The sequence below is a fragment of the Oncorhynchus keta genome, chromosome 22 (assembly GCF_023373465.1).
Source record: "Oncorhynchus keta strain PuntledgeMale-10-30-2019 chromosome 22, Oket_V2, whole genome shotgun sequence".
NCBI lineage: Eukaryota > Metazoa > Chordata > Actinopteri > Salmoniformes > Salmonidae > Oncorhynchus > Oncorhynchus keta.
In genome coordinates, this window is record NC_068442.1 from 11,276,548 (window position 1) to 11,297,038 (window position 20,491).

The 20,491-nt window shown below is 41.9% G+C and overlaps 1 protein-coding gene across 1 annotated transcript in view; it reads left to right on the plus strand.

Annotated features, from left to right (window-relative positions):
* Positions 1 to 11,391: 11,391 nt before the first annotated feature.
* Positions 11,392 to 20,491, plus strand: part of LOC118401051 (bcl-2-like protein 13) — a 38,316-nt gene continuing 29,216 nt past the window's right edge. The window contains exons 1-2 of the mRNA XM_035798233.2: positions 11,392 to 11,600; positions 12,249 to 12,428. Coding sequence (XP_035654126.1) covers positions 12,311 to 12,428 — 118 coding nt within the window. The 5' untranslated portion in view covers positions 11,392 to 11,600; positions 12,249 to 12,310. The remainder of the gene's footprint in view (positions 11,601 to 12,248; positions 12,429 to 20,491) is intronic.

The window sequence follows — 20,491 nt, forward strand, 5'->3', positions numbered from 1 at the left end:
TCATCTGTTAATCCTAAAAATTTACGGTTCAGGTTGGCACAGAAAAGAGCCACTCTAACCTCAGGCATCATCTGTCAGAGAGGAAACAGAGAGGACCCAGTGAATACCTCATCTCTCCCGGTACTGCTCACGATACAGAGTAGTCATCAACAGAGCTCACAAAGGCATATTCAGGTAGTTAAGATCAGCTGGATCACTTAATTTCAAATCGACCCCATCCAGTTGGAGTTGTACCCAAGACATACTCGGGTTAGTGCTTGGGGTATTTGTACTGAGATTTCTAACCCCTAATCTGCATGATAGGTAAATAAAGTACCTGCTGAGGCAAGAGGTCAGGCCTGCTCTCCAGGGTGTTGGCTACCTTGATCTTCCCATTATCGTTGCACATCTTAATGCCTCCAGAGTTAATACAAGCCGCAATCAATCATGAAAAAGTGAACAGAAGCCAAAAAAATAGAGGTCACTCTCAACAAAGTATCCCTAACAATATAACTCCAATGCTTCCCATAGTTCTGTCAAGTTGGCTGGATGTCTTTTGGGTGGTGGACCATTCTTGAAGAGTTAAAAACCCAGCATTGTTGCAGTTCTTCATGAACTTAAACCGGTTCGCCTGGCACCTACCACCATACCCCGTTCAAAGGCCCTTAAATATTTTGCCTTGCCCATTCACTCTCTGAATGGCACAAATACACAATCCAATAACATAATAATGGCGCTGGAGGGGAGGGATGCCATTTTACCGGCTCCTAACCAACTGTGCTATTTCATTTGTTTTTTCCTCATTGTTTGTAACTAATTTTGTACATAATGTTGCTGCTACCGTCTCTTACGACCTAAAAGGGCTTCTGGATCAGAACAGCAATTACTCACCTCAAACTAAACAAATCATTTTTCTTTAATGAGTCCGACGTGAAGGATATACTGCTTTGTCAAGACAAGGCACAAATCCCCGTCATTAGCGTGAAGAAAAGACAGAGAAAAACATGCAGGAGAGCGGGGTGTCTTGTAAGAATTTGCGACGAGTAGGTAAACCCCCACTACAGTATTATTGTCTAACTTGCAATCTATCACGGCACAAGGCGAGACCCAGATGCAGACACAGGAGGCAGATGGTTGGAGTCTTACAATGTTAATTAATCCAAAGGGGTAGGCAAGAGAATGGTCGTAGACAGGCAAAAAGGTCAAAACCAGATCAGAGTACAATAGGTCCCGAAGGGTAGGCAGAATCAAGGTCAGGGCAGGCAGGATGATCTGGCAGGCAGGAAAGTAGTCCAGAGTCAGACAGGGGTCAGAACCGGGAAGAATAGAAAAAAGAGAATAGAAAAGGAGTACGGGAAAAACACACTGGTTGACTTGACTAAACATACAAGACGAACTGGCACAGAGAGACCGGAAACACAGGGACAAATACACTGGGGAAAATAAGTGAGGGGGTGGAGACAATCACAGGAACAGGTGAAACAGATCATTGGAAAACCAACTGGACGATCTACGATCAAGAATATCGTACCAACGGGACATTAAAAACTGTAATATCTTATGTTTCACAGAAACTTGGCTGAACGACGACACAGATAATATAGAGCTGGCTGGCTTCTCCGTGTTTCAGCAAGACAGAGCAGTTACGTCTGGTAAGACGAGGAGCGGAGGTGTGTGTCTATTTGTCAATAACTGCTGGTGCGCGATGTCTAATATTAAAGACGTCTCGAGGTATTGCTCGCCTGAGGTAGAATATGGCATGATAAGATGTAGACCACACTATCTACCATGAGAGTTCTCATCTACAGTGGGGCAAAAAAGTATTTAGTCAGCCACCAATTGTGCAAGTTCTCCCACTTAAAAAGACGAGAGGCCTGTAATTTTCATCATAGGTACACTTCAACTATGACAGACAAAATGAGAAAACAAATCCAGAAAATCACATTGTAGGATTTTTTATTTATTTATTTGCAAATTATGGTGGAATAATAAGTCAACACTCAACAAGGAAATGCTCACCCAGAAGCTGTGCTCCTAGTGGCCGGGGACTTTAAAGCAGGCAAACTTAAATCTGTTTCCCTAATTTTTACCAGCATGTCACATGGGGCAACCAAAAAACCTCTAGACCACCTTTACTCCACACACAGAGATACATACAAAACTGACTAATCTGACCATAATTATATCCTCCTGATTCCTGCTTACTAGCAAAAATTAAAGCAGGAAGTACCAGTGACTTGCTCAGTACGGAAGTGGTCAGATGACATGGATGGATGCTTTTGATGCTCGCCTCGTGGCAAGCAACACTGAATCATGCATGAGAGCACCAGCTGTTCCAGACAACTGTGTGATCACGCTCTCTGTAGCCGAAGTGAGCAAGACCTTTAAACAGGTCAACATTCATAAAGCCAGGGGGCCAGACGGATTACCAGGACGTGTACTCAAAGCATGCCTGGACCAACTGGCAAGTGTCTTCACTGACATTTTCAACCCCTCCCTGGCCAAGATTTATTAATTTACTTATTTTACCAGGTAAGTTTACAGCAACGGCCTGGGGAATAGTTACAGAGGAGAGGAGGGGGAGGAATGAGCCAATTATAAGCTGGGGATATAAGGTGACCATGATGGTATGGGGGCCAGATTGGGAATTTAGCCAGGACATCAGGGTTAACACCCCTACTCAAACAATAAGTGCCATGTGATTTTTAGTGGCCACAGAGAGTCAGAACACCCATTTAACATCCCATCCGAAAGACAACACCCAATCACTGCCCTGGGGCATTGGGAATTTTTTTAAACCAGAGGAAAGGGTGCCTCCTACTGGCCCTCACACACACCACTTCCAACAGCATCTGGTCTCCCATCCAGGGACCAACCAGGACCAACCCTGCTTAACTTCAGAAGCAAGCCAGCAGTGGGAAGCAGGGTGGTATGCTGGAGTCTGTAATACCGACATGTTTCAAATAGACCACCAGAGTGCCTGTGCCCAAGAAAGCAAAGGTAACCTTCCTAAATTATTACCACCCGTAGCACTCACGTCGGTAACCATAAAGTGCTTTGAAAGGATGGTCATGGCTCACATCAACACCATCATGCCAGGAAACCTAGAACCACTCCCATTCACATCCCGCCCCAAAAGTTCTACAGATCTACGCAAACTCAATCGCACCCCACACTGCCCTTTCCCACCTGGACAAAAGGAATAATTGCTCCCACAGTTGATTTCTTCAAACCAAGCTGCTTACCTATTACAGATTCAGTCTTCCCAGCCTGGTGCAGGTCTATAATTTTGTTTCTGGTGTCCTTTGACAGCTCTTTGGTCTTGGCCATAGTGGAGTTTGGAGTGTGACTGTTTGAGGTTGTGGACAGGTGTCGTTTATACTGATAACAAGTTCAAACAGGTTCCATTAATACAGGTAACGTGGAGGACAGAGGAGTCTCTTAAAGAAGAAGTTACAGGTCTGTGAGAGCCAGAACTCTTGCTTGTTTGTAGGTGACCAAATACTTATTTTCCACCATAATTTGCAAATACATTAATTAAAAATCCTACAATGTGATTTTCTGGATTTTTTTCTTCTAATTTTGTCGGTCATAGATGAAGTGTACCTATGATGAAAATTACAGTCCTCTCTCATCTTTTTAAGTGGGAGAACTTGCACAATTGGTGGCTGACTAAATACTTTTTTGCCCCACTGTACATAACGGTAATCATTTATTTGAATGGTAAAACTATTTATAAACCGGGTAAATCAAGATGTATTGTGAATAGGCCAAGGCTACAGGTGAAAGCATAGTCAATAGGAGTGTGAGCGTGCAGTTATTAAGCTTGTTTTGGCTGATTTCATTTGACTACAGATTTTTTTTTTTAACTATCTTTCCCTTCCATTTGGGACTTATTTTATTATACTATTCAACAACATTTGGCACTTATTTTATTATACTATTCAACAACATTTGGGACTTATTTTATTATACTATTCAACAACAATAAAAAAAATATTCAGGTCTCTAAGACCCATGATGTCATTCACACACAGTCAGTTCGAGGCTCAAGCAAATATGATATTGACTGGAGGTGTGAGGCAGGGAAGACAAAGTGAATGAATAACGTTTCTGGTAACAATCAGCTTTGAAATCAGAAATATTTTTGCATCATGGTTTGTTATATTATCACAAAACAAAGTACTAGGGTAGTGAATTGATGTTAGCTTCAGCTGTAAGCTAGCAAAGAAAGTTAACTTTCAGCTTTGTAGGCTTCTGGCAGTGGTGGGAAAAGTACTCAATTGTCATACTTGAGTAAACGTATAGATACCTTAATAGAAAGTTACTCAAGTAAAAGTGACAGTCAGCCAGTAAAACACTACTTAGTAAGTCTAAAAGTATTTGGTATCAAAAAGTATCAAAAGTAAATGTAATTGCTGAAATATACTTAAGTATCAAAAGTAAAAGTATAAATAATTTTAAATCCTTATATTAAGCAATGCAGATGGCACCATTTTCTTGTTTTTAAAATGTACGGATAGCTATGGGCACACTCAACAATCAGACATTATTTACGAAAGACGCATTTGTGTTTAGTGAGTCCACCAGCCCAGAGACAGTTGGGATGTCCTGCTAAGCATTCAAAATGTAATGAGTACTTTTGGTTGTCAGGGAAAATGTATGGAGTAAAAAGTACAAGATTTTCTTTAGGAATGTACTGAAATAAAACTAGTAAAATAAAGTACAGATACCTAAAAAAAACTACTAGTACTTTAAGGTATTTTTACTTAAGTACTTTACACCACTGGCTACCAGTATCTTTCTGCAGAGTAAAGTGTTCTAGCCTGTAATAGACATTGTTTTGTGAACAGTAATTAACAGTTTAAACAATTCTACATGCCTTGTTGCATTATTGAAGTGTGTTAACTTCGGTGCAGCATAAACGGTGAAGATGCAGCCCAGACTCCCAATGAATGCAGTGGTTCATTAGGACAACCTCGAGTAAATGGAGCAGGCAAGGTGCGCTCGCGCTATAAGGGGACATCGTCTGCAGTTATAGCCAGACTTGATCCTCTCTCAATCCGTTGATGCTGTGAGACATTTGACAGAAGTACCTAAAGTAACAAATTCTAGTAACGAACCGTTTTTCATGTTATCAATGGGTTCATCTGACTCTGGGTAAGTAGAAGGTAGCAATTGCCAAAATGTCACACTATCCCTTTGAATTGGGATCCGTCTTCAGAGACGATCACATCACAAAGAAGAGTATTTCCCATGGTGAGTGCGACCAGGGATCATTGGGACGTTTTTACCGTCACCCTTAAAGCTCAAACACACCCGTATGCTTGTCAGATGTTTGCCTGCCCGACAGTATTTAGCACCTTTGAACAGTGCGGGTGATGTGCCGAAAAACAAAACTCCTTCGCGTGAACGTGCACACACTCAATTCTTCATTGCTGCAACTTGCTTGCTAGATGAGATTTCTGCTCTTCATTCTGTGCCAGTTTAGCCTACATTTCACTGATCTTAGCGGAACGTTAAAAAAAAATTGGTGTCCTTCAAGGCAGCTGTCAATTATCACGTTTGGCTGCGTTTCATTTTATTATTTGCGGTTTGATCACGGGAGAGGCACTATTTTCAAGTGTATTAGTCTATAAATACATCTCTTAGTCAAAAAGTAATCTCTCCCATGTCTTATTCGACTAGTAGTTGTTATGAAATGTTTATTGCTTGCCTACATTTTACTCCCTCCTCGATGTTTAATTGAAAACACATACATTAATTTTGGTTGCCTATCTTGAAGTGAAGTTTGTTTTATAGAAAGTATGTGACTGATGTGTGCCACTGAAAGTATTTGACTCTAGTGACACAATTAAGTAAATCTGAAGGTCGGGGTGTTCGGCAAGCCCATGTTCTTGCCTGCCGAAATCCCTTTGCGATTCTAAGTAGAAACCATAGGTTCGTAGCCATAGGTTCGAGCATGATAATGAACGGTTTCCCACTGTGATAAGTAGAGATGGCAGGGAGATTCTTGATGTATTTCATGCTCTATCTTGACCTTTTAACATTTCAACGGGGTAAGGTCGCCCCAAGGAGCCCGATAGCACGGATCTATTTCCCATTCAGCCTTTTAGAATTCACTCCAACTGCTGGACGAATGGGGAAATAAACTCACATGTTCTTCTGCTGGTCGATCTGAATTTTATTTTTTCTCATAATACGCCATGATCTTGAGGTCCAGACAGCCCTCTTCAATGTTAAACTCCACTTCTGTCTGTAGGAGCAGACTGTTAATACTCTGTATGTACAGCCTAATAAAAAAGCATGAGCTGGCGCACACCCAAACAAGTTGGTAGAGGTGCGGACTAATGGCAGATAACTAAGCAATAAAATTAAATAAATAGCCCACATACAGGCTCCCAGTAATTGATCACCTATCTAAAAACACTGACCTCTAGTGATCTGAACATTGACTGACATCAGGCTGTTTATATGAACAAGTCTGCTAAATTAACATATTTCTTCCACAGTTTATCAGCGTGCAGACAAGATGTTCCCTTTGTTGATGATGCTTATTGTGCGGTTGAACCTAAATATTACCATGTAACAAAGATTACATAAAAACAATGAAATATGTATATGCAATGAAATAATGTATGTTGATGCTAATACTATGTACAATATTTAATTGTTGCAATATGATAACAATAGCCTAATATATTCAACATGCTGTAAACTGCCTTTTTAACAGTTTAATTTGTCTTTATCACCAATCTAATAACTAAGAAACACCCCTCATTATTGTCGCTGTTTGTCTACATAACCTGGTTCAAGCAGTCATGGCATTACCCTGAAGAAGGTACAAATTATTGAGAGCTTGTACTTAGTGTGCAACTCTTTATTTATTTGTTATACTCTGTACAGTACCTTTACCAAACTTGCCAGCAAGACGGGGAGGCAGTGTATTACCATTGCATCAATTTTTTCTGCTTTCTCATTGGCTTCCTGTTCAATGAAGGCCATCATATGCTTGATCTGTCAAGGAGAAACTGGATGAATAAAGAATGTTTAGCCTATGTCATAACTCATACCATGATATACAAGAACCTATTCAAATTATCCTCTTTATCACTGAGATGTTTAATTTTTTTCATTATCACTCTAATAACTATGACACACCCCTCACTACTGTTATTGGTTGCACTAATTGTACTGTTAACTAGCTAGGCGGTTTGACATTGTTGGCGAGAGCTGACAAATATATAACTAACGCAGAGTAGGCTGGTGGAAGAGCTATATGAGGACGGGCTTATTGAAATGGCTGGAATGGAATGTATCAAACGTGGAAACTACATGTTTGACTCCATTCCATGTATTTCATTCCAGTCATAACAACGAGTATGTCCTCCTACCAGCTTCTTCTGTGTTAGTTAAGACACTAGTCAGCTCTCACCAACAATGTCAAACCAGCTTGTTAACTTTAGATGTCATGGCACTTAGCATGTTTTAGCCTGTCCTCCTATCTCCTCCCACCAGCCTCCTCTGCACTAACGTTATAGCTCACAGAGCAAACATATTAGTACAGTTCGCTAAGAGCAAAGAGGACCCTTTCCACTTTATAAGACTAGTGTGTTAACTAGCTAGTTAAATACATTTTACAACAGCTAGCTAACAACATTACCCGTTTGAGCGTGTGGTTACTCATTTGTTGTTTTTGCTTAACGTTACTAATCAATATAGCTAGCTAACAACTAGCTAATAATACTCCGTTTGCTGGTTTGACAAGTTATTTCAGTTGCTCATGCACGACAAACTTGGGGCTGATGACATGCAACAAAACTAGCATGGTAGTTCAGCTGCCTGGATGACAGTAAACAGCGCATTCACGAGGTTCCGTTGTTGAAGTGCCGCGCATATTTGTCTTACTTTCCGTAACATGTTGACTCAGAGATAGAGGACCGGCAGCGCCATTGACATGGTTGCCAGGTTATAGCGAAACATTCTAACCCAGTGACCACTCAAAACCCTCTCACAAGGCCTGAAAACTAGGATGATATTTATTTTCGCAGAAAGAGGAGTTGCCACGTTTATCCAATAAGTGTCTCCATAATGACAATCTAAATACAATTGCTGAATTGGCTTCACCTTGGTCTCTGCATTACTCCCTTTGTTATTGGTTCATCACACCAAATGATTTATTCTGAACTATATAAGTGATCGATAGTAAATGGTTAAGACTTATGTTTCTTTCAGAAAACATTGTGAAATGGTGTTAATGCAAGTCATATTGCTCTAAAATAATCATATTTTCAACTAGAGTATAAAAATCGGTCATCCATCCCTCTGGAGCAAGATGGAAAGGAAAGAGGAGATCCATCATGAGTCCAGTACATTAAGGGAGTTGTATTCTACTATTAAATCAATCACTACTATTATAAATTGACTAATGGAGCAAATCGGTTCCTCTCTGTCTTCACCTCTGTGCCACTACGTGCCACTCCCTCTCTCAACTTCAACTTTCTGGCCAATGTTAGCTAGCTAGCTTGCTATGAACAGGGCTTGAGATCGGTGATTAAACTCAACTCCACAATGTACAATGGAGTTGAGCGGCAACTAGTGTGGGCAACTGGAGCTCCGACATCACATAAGTTATCAAAAACGACTGATTTCAGCACCCAAAGAATAGCCCACATTTACACATGACAGAGCTCCAGTCGCCGCTCAACTCCATTGCGGAGTTGAGTCTGCTATGCTCAAGACTAACTTTTTTCAGCACCATCCCGAAGTGCAATTTAAACCAGGGGTTAGAACCAGTTCAGGGAACAGAACAGAAACAGGAACGAAAGTGATCCATACTATTCTGGAATAGAACCATTATTTTAAAAGCATGGGAACCAGTTAAGAACATTATTTTACATTCCAGGCATTTTTTCTAGTCTCACAAAAACATGCAACAAATCACTTATGTAAAGCCTCACTGTCACTCTGAAATGTATTCCAGTGTCTGCCTGCAAGCTGAAATTATTTGCCTGTGTGTGCGTGTGTACGTGTATTTAGGCTACCTGCCCCTCTGAAGTATATGTGAACTGTACAAATTAAACACAAATAACTTACAGAGTTAACAAAAGTGCCAGTGTTTATTACAAGACCAATAAATGACAATAAGAGTCACCAGTATCCCCCCAATCCACCCACCCTCTAGGACTATGGCATAGAGAGTACACACAATGAATCAGCCCCAGGACCAGAATATGTATAAAAACACAGGGCGTACGCCTGGCATGTAAAGCACCTCTAGGCAGAAACATGCAAACTTTAATGTATATTCACACTCGTAAGATAGCACACTCATAATTGAACACTACTTCAGGCTCGTGTACATCAGTACTCCGTTAATTGCCTCGTGCCGCTCCGGCAGCCCAAAGTGGCTAGCTTGTGGGTGTGCTGGCAGCATATAGCAGCACGTTCGATTGTGCGTCAAGAATACAGCATAGCAAGTTTGTATGAAGGTCTGGTTATTAAATGGGTAATAGTTTAATCCATTCTCTGTTTAATGAATTTACTCACAGGTAAATAGTAATATGCTCTAAACCACTTTGGTGACAAACAAACTTTGTTGCCCTTTCTCCAATCATCTACATGGCCGAGGGAACCTATTCAAGTAAGTAAATTCATTTAGAAACCTGGCACCATAACTACAGTGTAGCATGGTGGTGGCAGCATCATGCTGTGGGGATGTTTTTCAGCGGCAGGGACTGGGAGACTGATCAGGATCAAGGGGAAGATGAACGGAGTAAAGTACAGAGAGATCCTTGATGAAAACCTGCTCCATAGCACTCAGATCTTCAGACTGGGGTGAAGGTTCACCTTCCAACAGGATATAATATAATCTCGCAGTCTTTTTCCAACGACCCTAAGCACACAGCCAAGACAACGCAGGAGTGGCTTCGGGACAAGTCTCTGAAGTTCCTTGAGTTCCCCAGCCAGAGCCCGGATTGAACAATTCTGAATAGAGCTGACAATACCTGTGCAGTGACGCTCCCCATCCAACCTGACAGAGCTTGAGAGGATCTGCAGAGAAGATTGGGACAAACTCCCCAAATGCAGGTGTGCCAAGCTTGTAGCGTCATACCAAAGAAGACTCTAAGCTGTAATCACTGCCAAAGGTGCTTCAACAAAGTACTGAGTATTGCTTCTGAATAATTATGTAAATGTGATATCAGTCTTTTATCTTTTATACATTTGCAAACATTTATAAAAACCTGTTTTTGCTTTGTCATTATGGGGCATTGTGATGGTGAGAAAAAAAAGATTCAATCAATTTTAGAATAAGGCTGAAATGTAACAAAATGGGGAAAAAGTCAAGGGGTCTGAATTCTTTCCAAATGCACTGTACATAGTCATTGAAGACAGGTAACTTTAATAATGTTTACATAATGTTTTACCCACTTCATAGGTATATATTGTATTCTAGTCTATGCTAATCCTATATTTAATTCTGCTGTACACACCTTTTCTATTGGTATACTGTCCATAATGTCTATACACACACCATCATATACATTTACATTGAGTGTGTAAAACATCCATGACCAGGTAAATCCAGTTGAAAGATATGATCCCTTATTGATGTCACTTGTAAAATCCACTTCAATCAGTGTAGGTGAAGGGGTGGAGACAAGTTAAATAATGATTTTTAAACCATTACACAATTGAAACATGGATTGTGTCATTCAGAGGGTGAATGGGCAAGGCAAAAATATTTACGTGCATTTGAACGTGGTATGGTAGTAGGTTAGTGTCAAGAACATAGATTTTGATTTGATTTCTGGAAGATAAAAAAACGTCTTCATCATTCACAATCAATCCTTTCCATAGTTCAGATTAAATAATTTGATATGATGAACCAATAACAAAGAGAGCAATGCGGAGAAAAAGGTAAAGCAATTTTACCAGTTGTTTTTACATTGTCATTATGAAGACACCTATTGGATAAATGGGTCAACTCTTCTCTTGCTGCGAAAAAATGTTGGGCTAGTTTTCAGGCCTTGTTGTCTGTTTTGATTGGTCCCAAAAACAGCAGACCTGGCAACCCTACAACTCTCTTTTTGGTCTGCGTGGAATCATTTTATTAAATGTTTTATTTTTTCTTTCTGTTAAGTACAATATTCATATAAACTGTATTGGAGTTTTTTTTCCTATTAAGAAATTTGCACATTTTGCACATTTAATTTGAGGATAATTTGATGATAACAGGGTGGATAATCAAAATACATGATATGACACCTTTTAATTTTTTACATATTATAAATACAACAAACATATGAGTATTTTGTTATATACCACGAGTGTTTTTATGCAATTAATAAATTAATCAGCTAACTTAAATAAATGAAAACGCCCTTTGAACTCTCCACAAACTGAGGCGCATGTTATAGTCATGATGGCTACCCAGCCCCTAAATTAGAGACGTGAGAGGCAAGTTTTTGTTGGAAAGGACCGATATAAAAAAAACTTCGACACACCCTGGTGTCATCCATAACTGTTTTGCCACTGCTGGTACTGGTGTGTGGAACGTGTTTCAAGTTTTGTTGCTCAACACGTGCATTTGTCAGGACTGCATTTGTCTCTGGAAACGGGTACGTCGTGTGTCATAGTCTAAGAAAATGTCTTAAAGATAATTAAATTTTTCTTCAATTGTAGTGCCATATTGATCTTTGACGGACCCTGTTTTTTTAAGGTTAGCCCACACTGAGTGTAATAACACTGTAGTGAGTAGTACATTAGCTAAAGGTCGCTGAATTTGCTAACGATTATCGCGGGTATCGAACAGTACTCAAATGTTGACATATTACTGTGACAACTTGATGGTTCATGCCCAATATGTGTTGTGAAAGGGGCTTTGTGTTTGGATACACTGTCTAATGAAAATGTAGCTATCATATCACTCATGCAAACAATTGCCTTAAGAGTTTGTAGTTGCAGTGAGTGCATCATTGCAGTTGCACCATGATATGAATGGTATGATGAGATAGTGGCCAGGCTGTGCTGTTAATGAACAGATGTTGAGTTGTTGATGCCTCAGGCTTAGTCTCTGCTGCCGGTGTCATCATACATGCAATCCAAAAAACAGTTTTGACCATGTGTTTTTGTTCCTCATGACAGGACGAAATGTGCACAATGCTTTATTTGTAGATTTCCTACTTTGTTTCTGACCTTACACCCATATATGCTCTTACTAGATACATTGACTGTAATAACCAGTGTGCTTTTTTTTCTACTTTCAGAATTTTGATATTTTTCCACATTTGACTGCATGTGCCTGAGAGTCTGACCCTGCATATCTTCAATGGCTGCCGTGTGCTCCACTTCTGTGCCTGAGGGTTTCCACTATGAGACTAAGTACATTGTCCTCAACTACCTGGGCCTCCTGCCCCCCTCCCAGCTACTGTCCACTGCTGGCGGAGGTAAGTGACACTCCCACCAAATTAGGATGGGGAAGATACTGGAGATAGGAGGGACTGGCTGCTTCCCGTTCCCAAATCTCCACCATTAGCACACTCTCCATGTATTTAAAATTGGTGTAAGCGTTTTTGTTTAAACCAATGCGAGAGCATGTACGAGTGCACATTTCGAGTAAATAATTGGGGTGCAGACACGTCTATACAGATTGCCTGCCAGTGCCAATCCCCCTTTTCATTGGCTCTCATTAGAAATATGTAATTGCTGTCTTGGTCTCTGGCTTGAAAACCTGCCCAGTAGCTTTAGTACAGAGGCTGTCCTGTATTCTGTCTTGGTTGAGCGAGTGGACTGTTAGTCTTTTCTTGTCCTAATTATGGGAGCTCACACAAACATGGTCAGCACGCATGTGTCAATCAAAGCTTCCTGAAGTCCTACCATGCCTTTACAGAATGGATGGGCAGCTTGGGCTGGCACCACTTCCAAGCATGTTGGTATCTCTACCCTAGTTATGTAGAGACAGAACAGAATCCAGTAATGTTGACAGTAGAGTTGGGCGATATTACAATGGTATCATCTATCAACGATGATTGGCAACATGCAGTAAAGAATGGAGTAGGGCAGCACACAAGGGACATTCAGAGTAATCTGCCTATTCGATATATAGCCTATTTCAATAATTGCACTCGGTTCTATAGGTCTACAGAACGTAGGAGAGGAATGCAGGCTAGACAGAGTGGAGAATTCCACCAAAGCAGTGCAAAAGGTCCAGTCAGAAAATATAATCTCGCTGTCTTTCTCTTGCTCTGTTGGTTGCATGGGCCTTATAGCCTAAACCTATTTGTTTTTATAATGGACACTCCTTAACTATATTCTGTTTAGCTGTTTTCAAAAACCTACGCAATATTCCCTTCTCCATTCAATATGACTTGGGGCTAGGCTACGCTTTCATCGATTTATGCGTGCATGTTTTTTCTCCCGATCAAACAATGAATGCATTTGAAACAGAGTTCCATCTAAAAAAATATGTTTGAATAGCCTAAAAACGTAATAGGGCCAGGGTACTAATAATGAGAGAACAAACCATGTCAATATAGAAAAATCGAATGACAAGTTTAAGCATATTAAGAAAGAAATGATATGTGAGGGGCAGGAAAATCCATCCATGTGAGGTTGAAAACCAAATGGCCAATAACCTATCCTCTTACTAGGCCTACTATAAAAGCTTTACGTTTTATAAACAGAAGCCTATTTCCCAAATATTCAAATAGCCTAAGAAGGCACTGTTGCCCATTTCAAAAAGAACAAGAATGAAAGTGTGAGTCTTATAGGCTGGTCTCAATCACAGCTTTATTAGAGATAATAAACAATAGCCTATTAAGAGGGGAGGATGAGGTAAAGCAATTATTATCCTGTTCTGAAGATGGTAGACTTCGCTTCTATCCAGGTTATAAAATCATGGGCTAACTCACAACAGTAAGGCATGTTCCTCGTCTGTTGACTGTCGATTTTCTCCTTGTGAGCGAGGCACACACATACCTGTTCCATGCTGGATCTCCACCAGAAAATTGTTTTAGAAAATATTTGCCAGCACTTAGCTTCTGCCCAGGCATTCAACAACTTTTACAAATGTATTTCACTTTTATTTAACCAGGTAGGCCTGTTGAGAGCAAGTTCTCATTTACAACTGTGACCTGGCCAAGACAAAGCAAAGCAGTGCGACACAAACAACAGTTACACATGGGATAAACAAACGTACAGTCAATAACACAATAGGGAAAATCTATATACAGTTGAAGTCGGAAGTTTACGTACGTACACCTTAGCCAAATAAATTTAAACTCAGTTTTTCACAATTCCTGACATTTAATCCTAGTAAAAATTCCCTGTCTTTGGTCAGTTCTGATCTTCACTTTATTTTAAGAAATGTGAAATGTCACAATAATAGGAGTGATTTATTTCAGCTGTCTCATCACATTCCCAGTTGGTCAGAAGTTTACATGCTACCAAATACTAATCGAGTGTATTGCCTTTACATTGTTTAAACTTGGGTCAAACGTTTCGGGTAGCCTTCCACAAGCTTCCCACAATATGTTGGGTGAATTTTTGCCCATTCCTCCTGACAGAGCTGGTGTAACTGAGTCAGGTTTAGGCCTCCTTGCTAACACACTCTTTTTCAGTTCTGCCCACACATTTTCTATAGGATTGAGGTCAGGGCATTGTAATGGCCACTCCAATACCTTGACTTTGTTGTTCTTAAGCCATTTTGCCACAACTTTGGAAGTATGCTTGGAGTCATTGTCCATTTGGAAGACCCATTTGCAACCAAGCTTTAACTTCTTGACTGATGTCTTGAGATGTTGCTTCAATATATCCACATAATTCTCCTCCCTCATGATGCCATCTATTTTGTGAAGTGCACCAGTCCCTCCTGCAGCAAAGCACCACCACAACATGATGCTGCCACCCCCGTGCTTCACGGTTGGGATGGTGTTCTTCGGCTTGCAAGCATCCCCCTTTTTCCTCCAAACATAACAATGGTCATTATGGCCAAACAGTTCTATTTTTGTTTTATGAGACCAGAGAACATTTCTCCAAAAAGTACGATCTTTGTCCCCATGTGCAGTTGCAAACCGTAGTCTGGCTTTTTTATGGCGGTTTTGGAGCAGTGGCTTCCTCCTTGCTGAGCAGCCTTTCAGGTTATGCCAAAATAGATCTTGTTTTACTGTGGATATAGATACTTTTGTACCTGTTTCCTCCAGCATCTTCACCAGGTCCTTTGCTGTTGTTCTGTGATTGATTTGCCCTTTTTGCACCAAAGTACATTCATCTCTAGGAGACAGAATGTGTCTCCTTCCTGAGAGGTATGATGGCCGCGTGGTTCCATGGGGTTTATTCATGCGTACTATTGTTTGTACAGATGAACGTGGTACCTTCAGGCATTTGGAAATTGCTCCCAAGGATGAACCAGACTTGTGGAGATCTACAATTTATTTTCTGAGGTCTTGGCTGATTTCTTTTGCTTTTCCCATGATGTCAAGCAAAGAGGCACCGGGTTTGAAGGTAGGCCTTGAAATACATCCACAGGTACAACTCCAATTGACTCAAATTATGTCAATTAGCCTATCAGAAGCTTCTAAAGCCATGACATAATTTTCCAAGCTGCTTAAAGGCACAGTCAATTTAGTGTATGGTAACTTCTGACCCACTGGAATTGTGATAGTGAAATAATCTGTCTGTAAACAATTGTTGGAAAAATTACTTGTGTCATGCACAAAGTAGATGTCCTAACCAGCCAAAACAATAGTTTGTTAACAAGAAATTTGTGGAGTGGTTGAAAAACGAGTTTTAATGACTCCAACCTAAGTGTATGTCCACGTCTGACTTCAACTGTATAAGACTCCAGCTTCAGTGATTCTTTTTTTTACAATTCGTTCCAGTTGTTGGCAGCAGAGAACTGGAAGGAAATGTGGCCAAAGCAGGAGTTGGCTTTGGGGATGACCAGTGAAATATACCTGCTGGAGTATGTGCTATGGGTTGGTGCTGCTATGGTGACCAGTGCGCTAAGGTGGGGCTTTACCTAGCAAAGACTTGTAGATGACCTGGCGCCAGTGGGTTTGGTGATGAATATGAAGCGAGGGCCAGTAAACAAGAGCATACAGGTCGCAGTGGTGGGTAGTATATGGGGCTTCGGTGACAACTGATGGCACTGTGATAGACTGCATCCAGTTTGCCGAGTAGAGTGTTGGAGGCTATTTTGTAAATGACATCGCTGAAGTCAAGGATCGGTATGTTTGGCAGCATGAGTGAAGGATGCTTTCTTGCAAAATAGTTACTTTTGGATTGGAGATGCTTAATGTGAGTCTGGAAGGAGAGTTTACAGTCTAACCAGACACATAGAATATGTGGACAACTACAAAAAACTAAGTCAGAACCATCCAGAGTAGTGATGCTAGGTGGGCGTGTGCGGGCAGCGATCGGTTGAGGAGCATGCGTTTAGTTTTACTTGCATTTAAGAGCAGTTGGAGGCCACGGAAGGAGTGTTGTATGGCATTTAAGCTAGTCTGGATGTTTGTTTAGTGTCCAAAGAAGGGCCAGAGATATACAGAGTGTTGTCATCTGTGTAGAGGTGGATCAGAGAATCAACAGCAGCAAGAGTGACAGCATTGATGTATACATAGACAACAGTCGGCCAGAGAGTTGAACCCTGTGGCACCCCCGTAGACTGCCAGAGTTCCGGACAACTAGCCCTCCGATTTTACACATTGAACTCTGTCTGAGAAGTAGTTGGTGAACCAGGCGAGGCAGTCGTTTGAGAAACCAAGGCTGTTGAGTCTTCTGATAAGAATGCGGTGATTGACAATGTCTTGGCCAGGTCGATGAAAACGCTTGCACAGTATTGTCTTTTTATTGATGGCGGTTATGCTATCGTTTAGGACCTTGACCGTGGCTGAGGTGCACCCATGACCAGCTTGGAAACCAGATTGCATAGCGGAGAAGGTATGGTGGGATTCAAAATGGTTGGTAATTTGTTTGTTAACTTGGCTTTTGAAGACTTTAGAAAGGCAGGGTAGGATCGAAATCGGTCTGTAACAGTTTGGGTCTGGAGTGTCTCCCCCTTTGAAGAGGGGGATGACCGTGGCAGCTTTCCAATCTTTGGGGGATCTCCGATGATACGAGCGGTTAAACAGACTTGTACTAGGGGTTGCAACAATTTCGGCACATCATTTTAGAAAGAGAGGGTTCAGATTGTCTAGTCCGGCTGATTTGTAGGGGTCCAGATTTTGCAGCTCTTTCTGTCAGGGTTTACCAGAATTGGACCCAGAAGCAGACCAGGACAAGGAGAGTAGGAAGAAGGTGAGAATTTATTTACAAGTGAATGTGAAGATATATCCAGGTGGCGTAGCGGGAAGCAGTGGTGAGTTGATGGGAGTAAATAGGTGGATCCAATGGGGTAGCGGAATCCTCTGACGACCAGGCGGGCATGGGGTAAATGATCCGGGTGAGTAACTGAAGACAGAACAAACGGAGGTAAGTTTAAGGCAAGCAATACGTAAAAAACAACTAAACAAATTCTATCCAACTTGAGACTGATACTATGGCACAACATACTGTTCATGGCTAACGATCCGGCAGGGAATGGATGTCAGGTCAGAGCTTTTGAAGGGGAGAGGCGATGATCAGGACAGGTGTGCAGATTACTGATGGGATACAGGTGCGGGTGAACATCGATCTCCCAACAAGCTAATTCGCCCGGCAACCAGACAGGGTGCATTCCAGGACACCGGAAACACACTCCAGGACAGAAACACGGGCAAACACAGACTCGGGAAGCGGGATTCGTGACACTTTCAGAACATCAGCTATCTGGTTTTGCGTGAAGGAGAAATGGGGAGGCTTGGGCAAGTTGCTGTGGGGGTTCAGAGCTGTTGACTGGGGTAGGGGTAGCCAGCAATGCCAGCCGTAGAAAAATTCTTATTGAAATTCTCAATTATCGTAAATGTATTGGTGGTGACAGTGTTTCCTAGCATCAGTGCAGTGGGCAGCTGGGAGGAGGTGCTTTTATTTTCTGTTGACTTTCCGGTGTCCCAGAACTTTTGGGAGTTTGTGTTACAGGATGCAAATTTCTGTTTAGAAAAGCTTATCTTTGCTTTCCTAACTGCCTGTGTATATTGGTTCCTAACTTCCCATAAAAGTTGCATATGGCGGGGGCTATCCGATGCTAATGCAGTACGCCACAGGATGTTTTTGTGCTGGTCAAGGGCAGTCAAGTATGGAGTGAACCAAGGGCTGTATCTGTTCTTAGTAGTAAACATTTTTAATGGGGCATGCTTATTTAAGATTGTGAGGAAAGCACTTTTAAAGAATAACCAGGCACCCTCTACTGACAGAATGAGGTCAATATCCTTCCAGGATACCCGGGTCAGGTTGATTAGAAATACCTTTTCGCTGAAGTGTTTTCGGGGGCGTTTGACAGTGATGAGGGGTGGTCATTTTACCGCGGACCCGTTATGGACACGGGCAATGAGGCAGTGACCGCTGCGATCTTGGTTGAAGACAGCAGAGGTGTATTTAGAGGACAGGTTGGTCAGGATGATATCTATGAGGGTGCCTGTATTTACGGATTTAGGATTGTACCTTGTAGGTTCCTTGATGATTTGTGAGATTGAGGGAAATATCTTAGATTGTAGGATGGCTGGGTTGTTCAGCATATCCCAGCTTAGGTCCCCTAACAGTGCAAACTCTGAAGATACATTGGGGGCAATCAATTCACATATGGTGTCCAGGGCACAGCTGGGGGCAGAAGGTGGTCTATAGCAAGCGGCAACGGTGAGACTTGTTTCTGGAAAGGTAGTAGAAAGTAGAAACTGAAATTGTTTGGGCACAGACCTGGATAGCATGACATAACTCTGCAGTAGATTGCAACTCCACCCCCTTTGGCAGTTCTATCTTGGTGGAAAATGTTGTAGTTGGTGATGGAAATTTCAGGGTTTTGTGGCCTTCCTAAGCCAGGATTCACACACGGCTAGGACATCAGGGTTGGCGGAGTGTGCTAAAGCAGTGAATAAAACACATTTAGGGAGGAGGCTTCTGATGTTAACATGCATGAAACCAAGGATTTTACGGTTACAGAAGTCAACAAATGATAGCGCCTGGGGAATAGGAGTGGAACTTGAGGCTACAGGGCCTGGGTTAACCTCTACATCAACGGCGGAGTAGGATAAGGGTACGGCTAAAGGCTATAAGAACTGGCCGTCTAGTGCGTGGGGGACAGAGAATAAAAGAGCAGATTCGACGTCAACTTTCGTCATGATTCGTCCAGTTGTTGCATGCAGTTTCACGCTATAGCACAACTTTGGTTTTTAGCAGTTTTTGTATATTACAATTTTTATTCACAAAATGTTTTTAGGGGGTTGGCCAATAGGGGGTGATACTGGTATATCACAATGTTTTATGAGAATATAATCATGATAGGACAGAGGTTGACATCGTCCAACCCTAGTTGACAGTCACTGGCGTTAGGGTGAGAAATGGTTTGATCTACTAAATGGAACCATTAAAACCTCCTCCATTAACTAGCCTGAACTGCTCTAAATACGGATGGCGTGATAGCCCATGCAGGAGCGGTAGTCTGGGGTTCTCTGATGTCTGCCATGTACCACATGTGATTGCCATGGTTAACGAACGAGTGACTGTTCCCTATGAAAGGCAAAGACCTTTTTGCTCTGACAGGAGGAGCTGGACCTCCGTATTTTCTCTTGTCTGTTTTGTCAGAGGGGGTGGGTAATGTAGAGAAGAGTGTCTGATCCCTGCTTTCCGCTCGGCCCACTCCTTGTTCTGACAGCCGGTTGCGTGCAATCTCCATAGCATTACTCACACGCCACCGGTCAAGAGAAAAGGGAGGCGCAGGCCGGACTGCTGAACCAGCACCTAGCCTGGCTGGCAAAACCAACAGGGAGCCTCATTGCTTCTCACTGAGTGAGTTTGAGCGGCCAGCTGAGGGTTTAAGGGTGAATGAGACGCTTGATGTGTGGAAATTGGCTGATGTACTCGGCATTCGACAGCATTACCTGGATAAAGAGTCCTGCCTCCCTTTGACCCATCCCTTTCCTAGAAATAAGTACAGTATTTATTGAGTACTGCTAGTTGATCAGTTCTATTTAATTCTTGATAATGGACTTGAGCAATCCATTCTTACTTTATCTAAGGAGAATTTGTGCTATGCCCTTGTTTCTGTGTTCTTTTCATATGTGTTGGCAGATGCCTTGTTTTAGCTGTGCTGCTTGCTTCCAAACCAATGAGAGCAGGAGGAGGCTAGCCTTGGGCCCAGTCATATAGCTGGCATGTTAATAGCATAGTGGAGTTGACCAAATCTGCTTCAGAGGCAGCGTGAACTGACCGAGTATCATCCACAGCGGCCCAATGAAATCTCTCTGCATCACACTCGCCCCCTCCCACGGTCCTTTCTGGCTGAGTGGATGCATTGTTTGTTTCCTAACCAGTGAGCGGGCTGAAGAGATGTGGAGGAGAACAGGGAGGGAGGGATGTGTGTGCCCTGTCATGTGGGTCT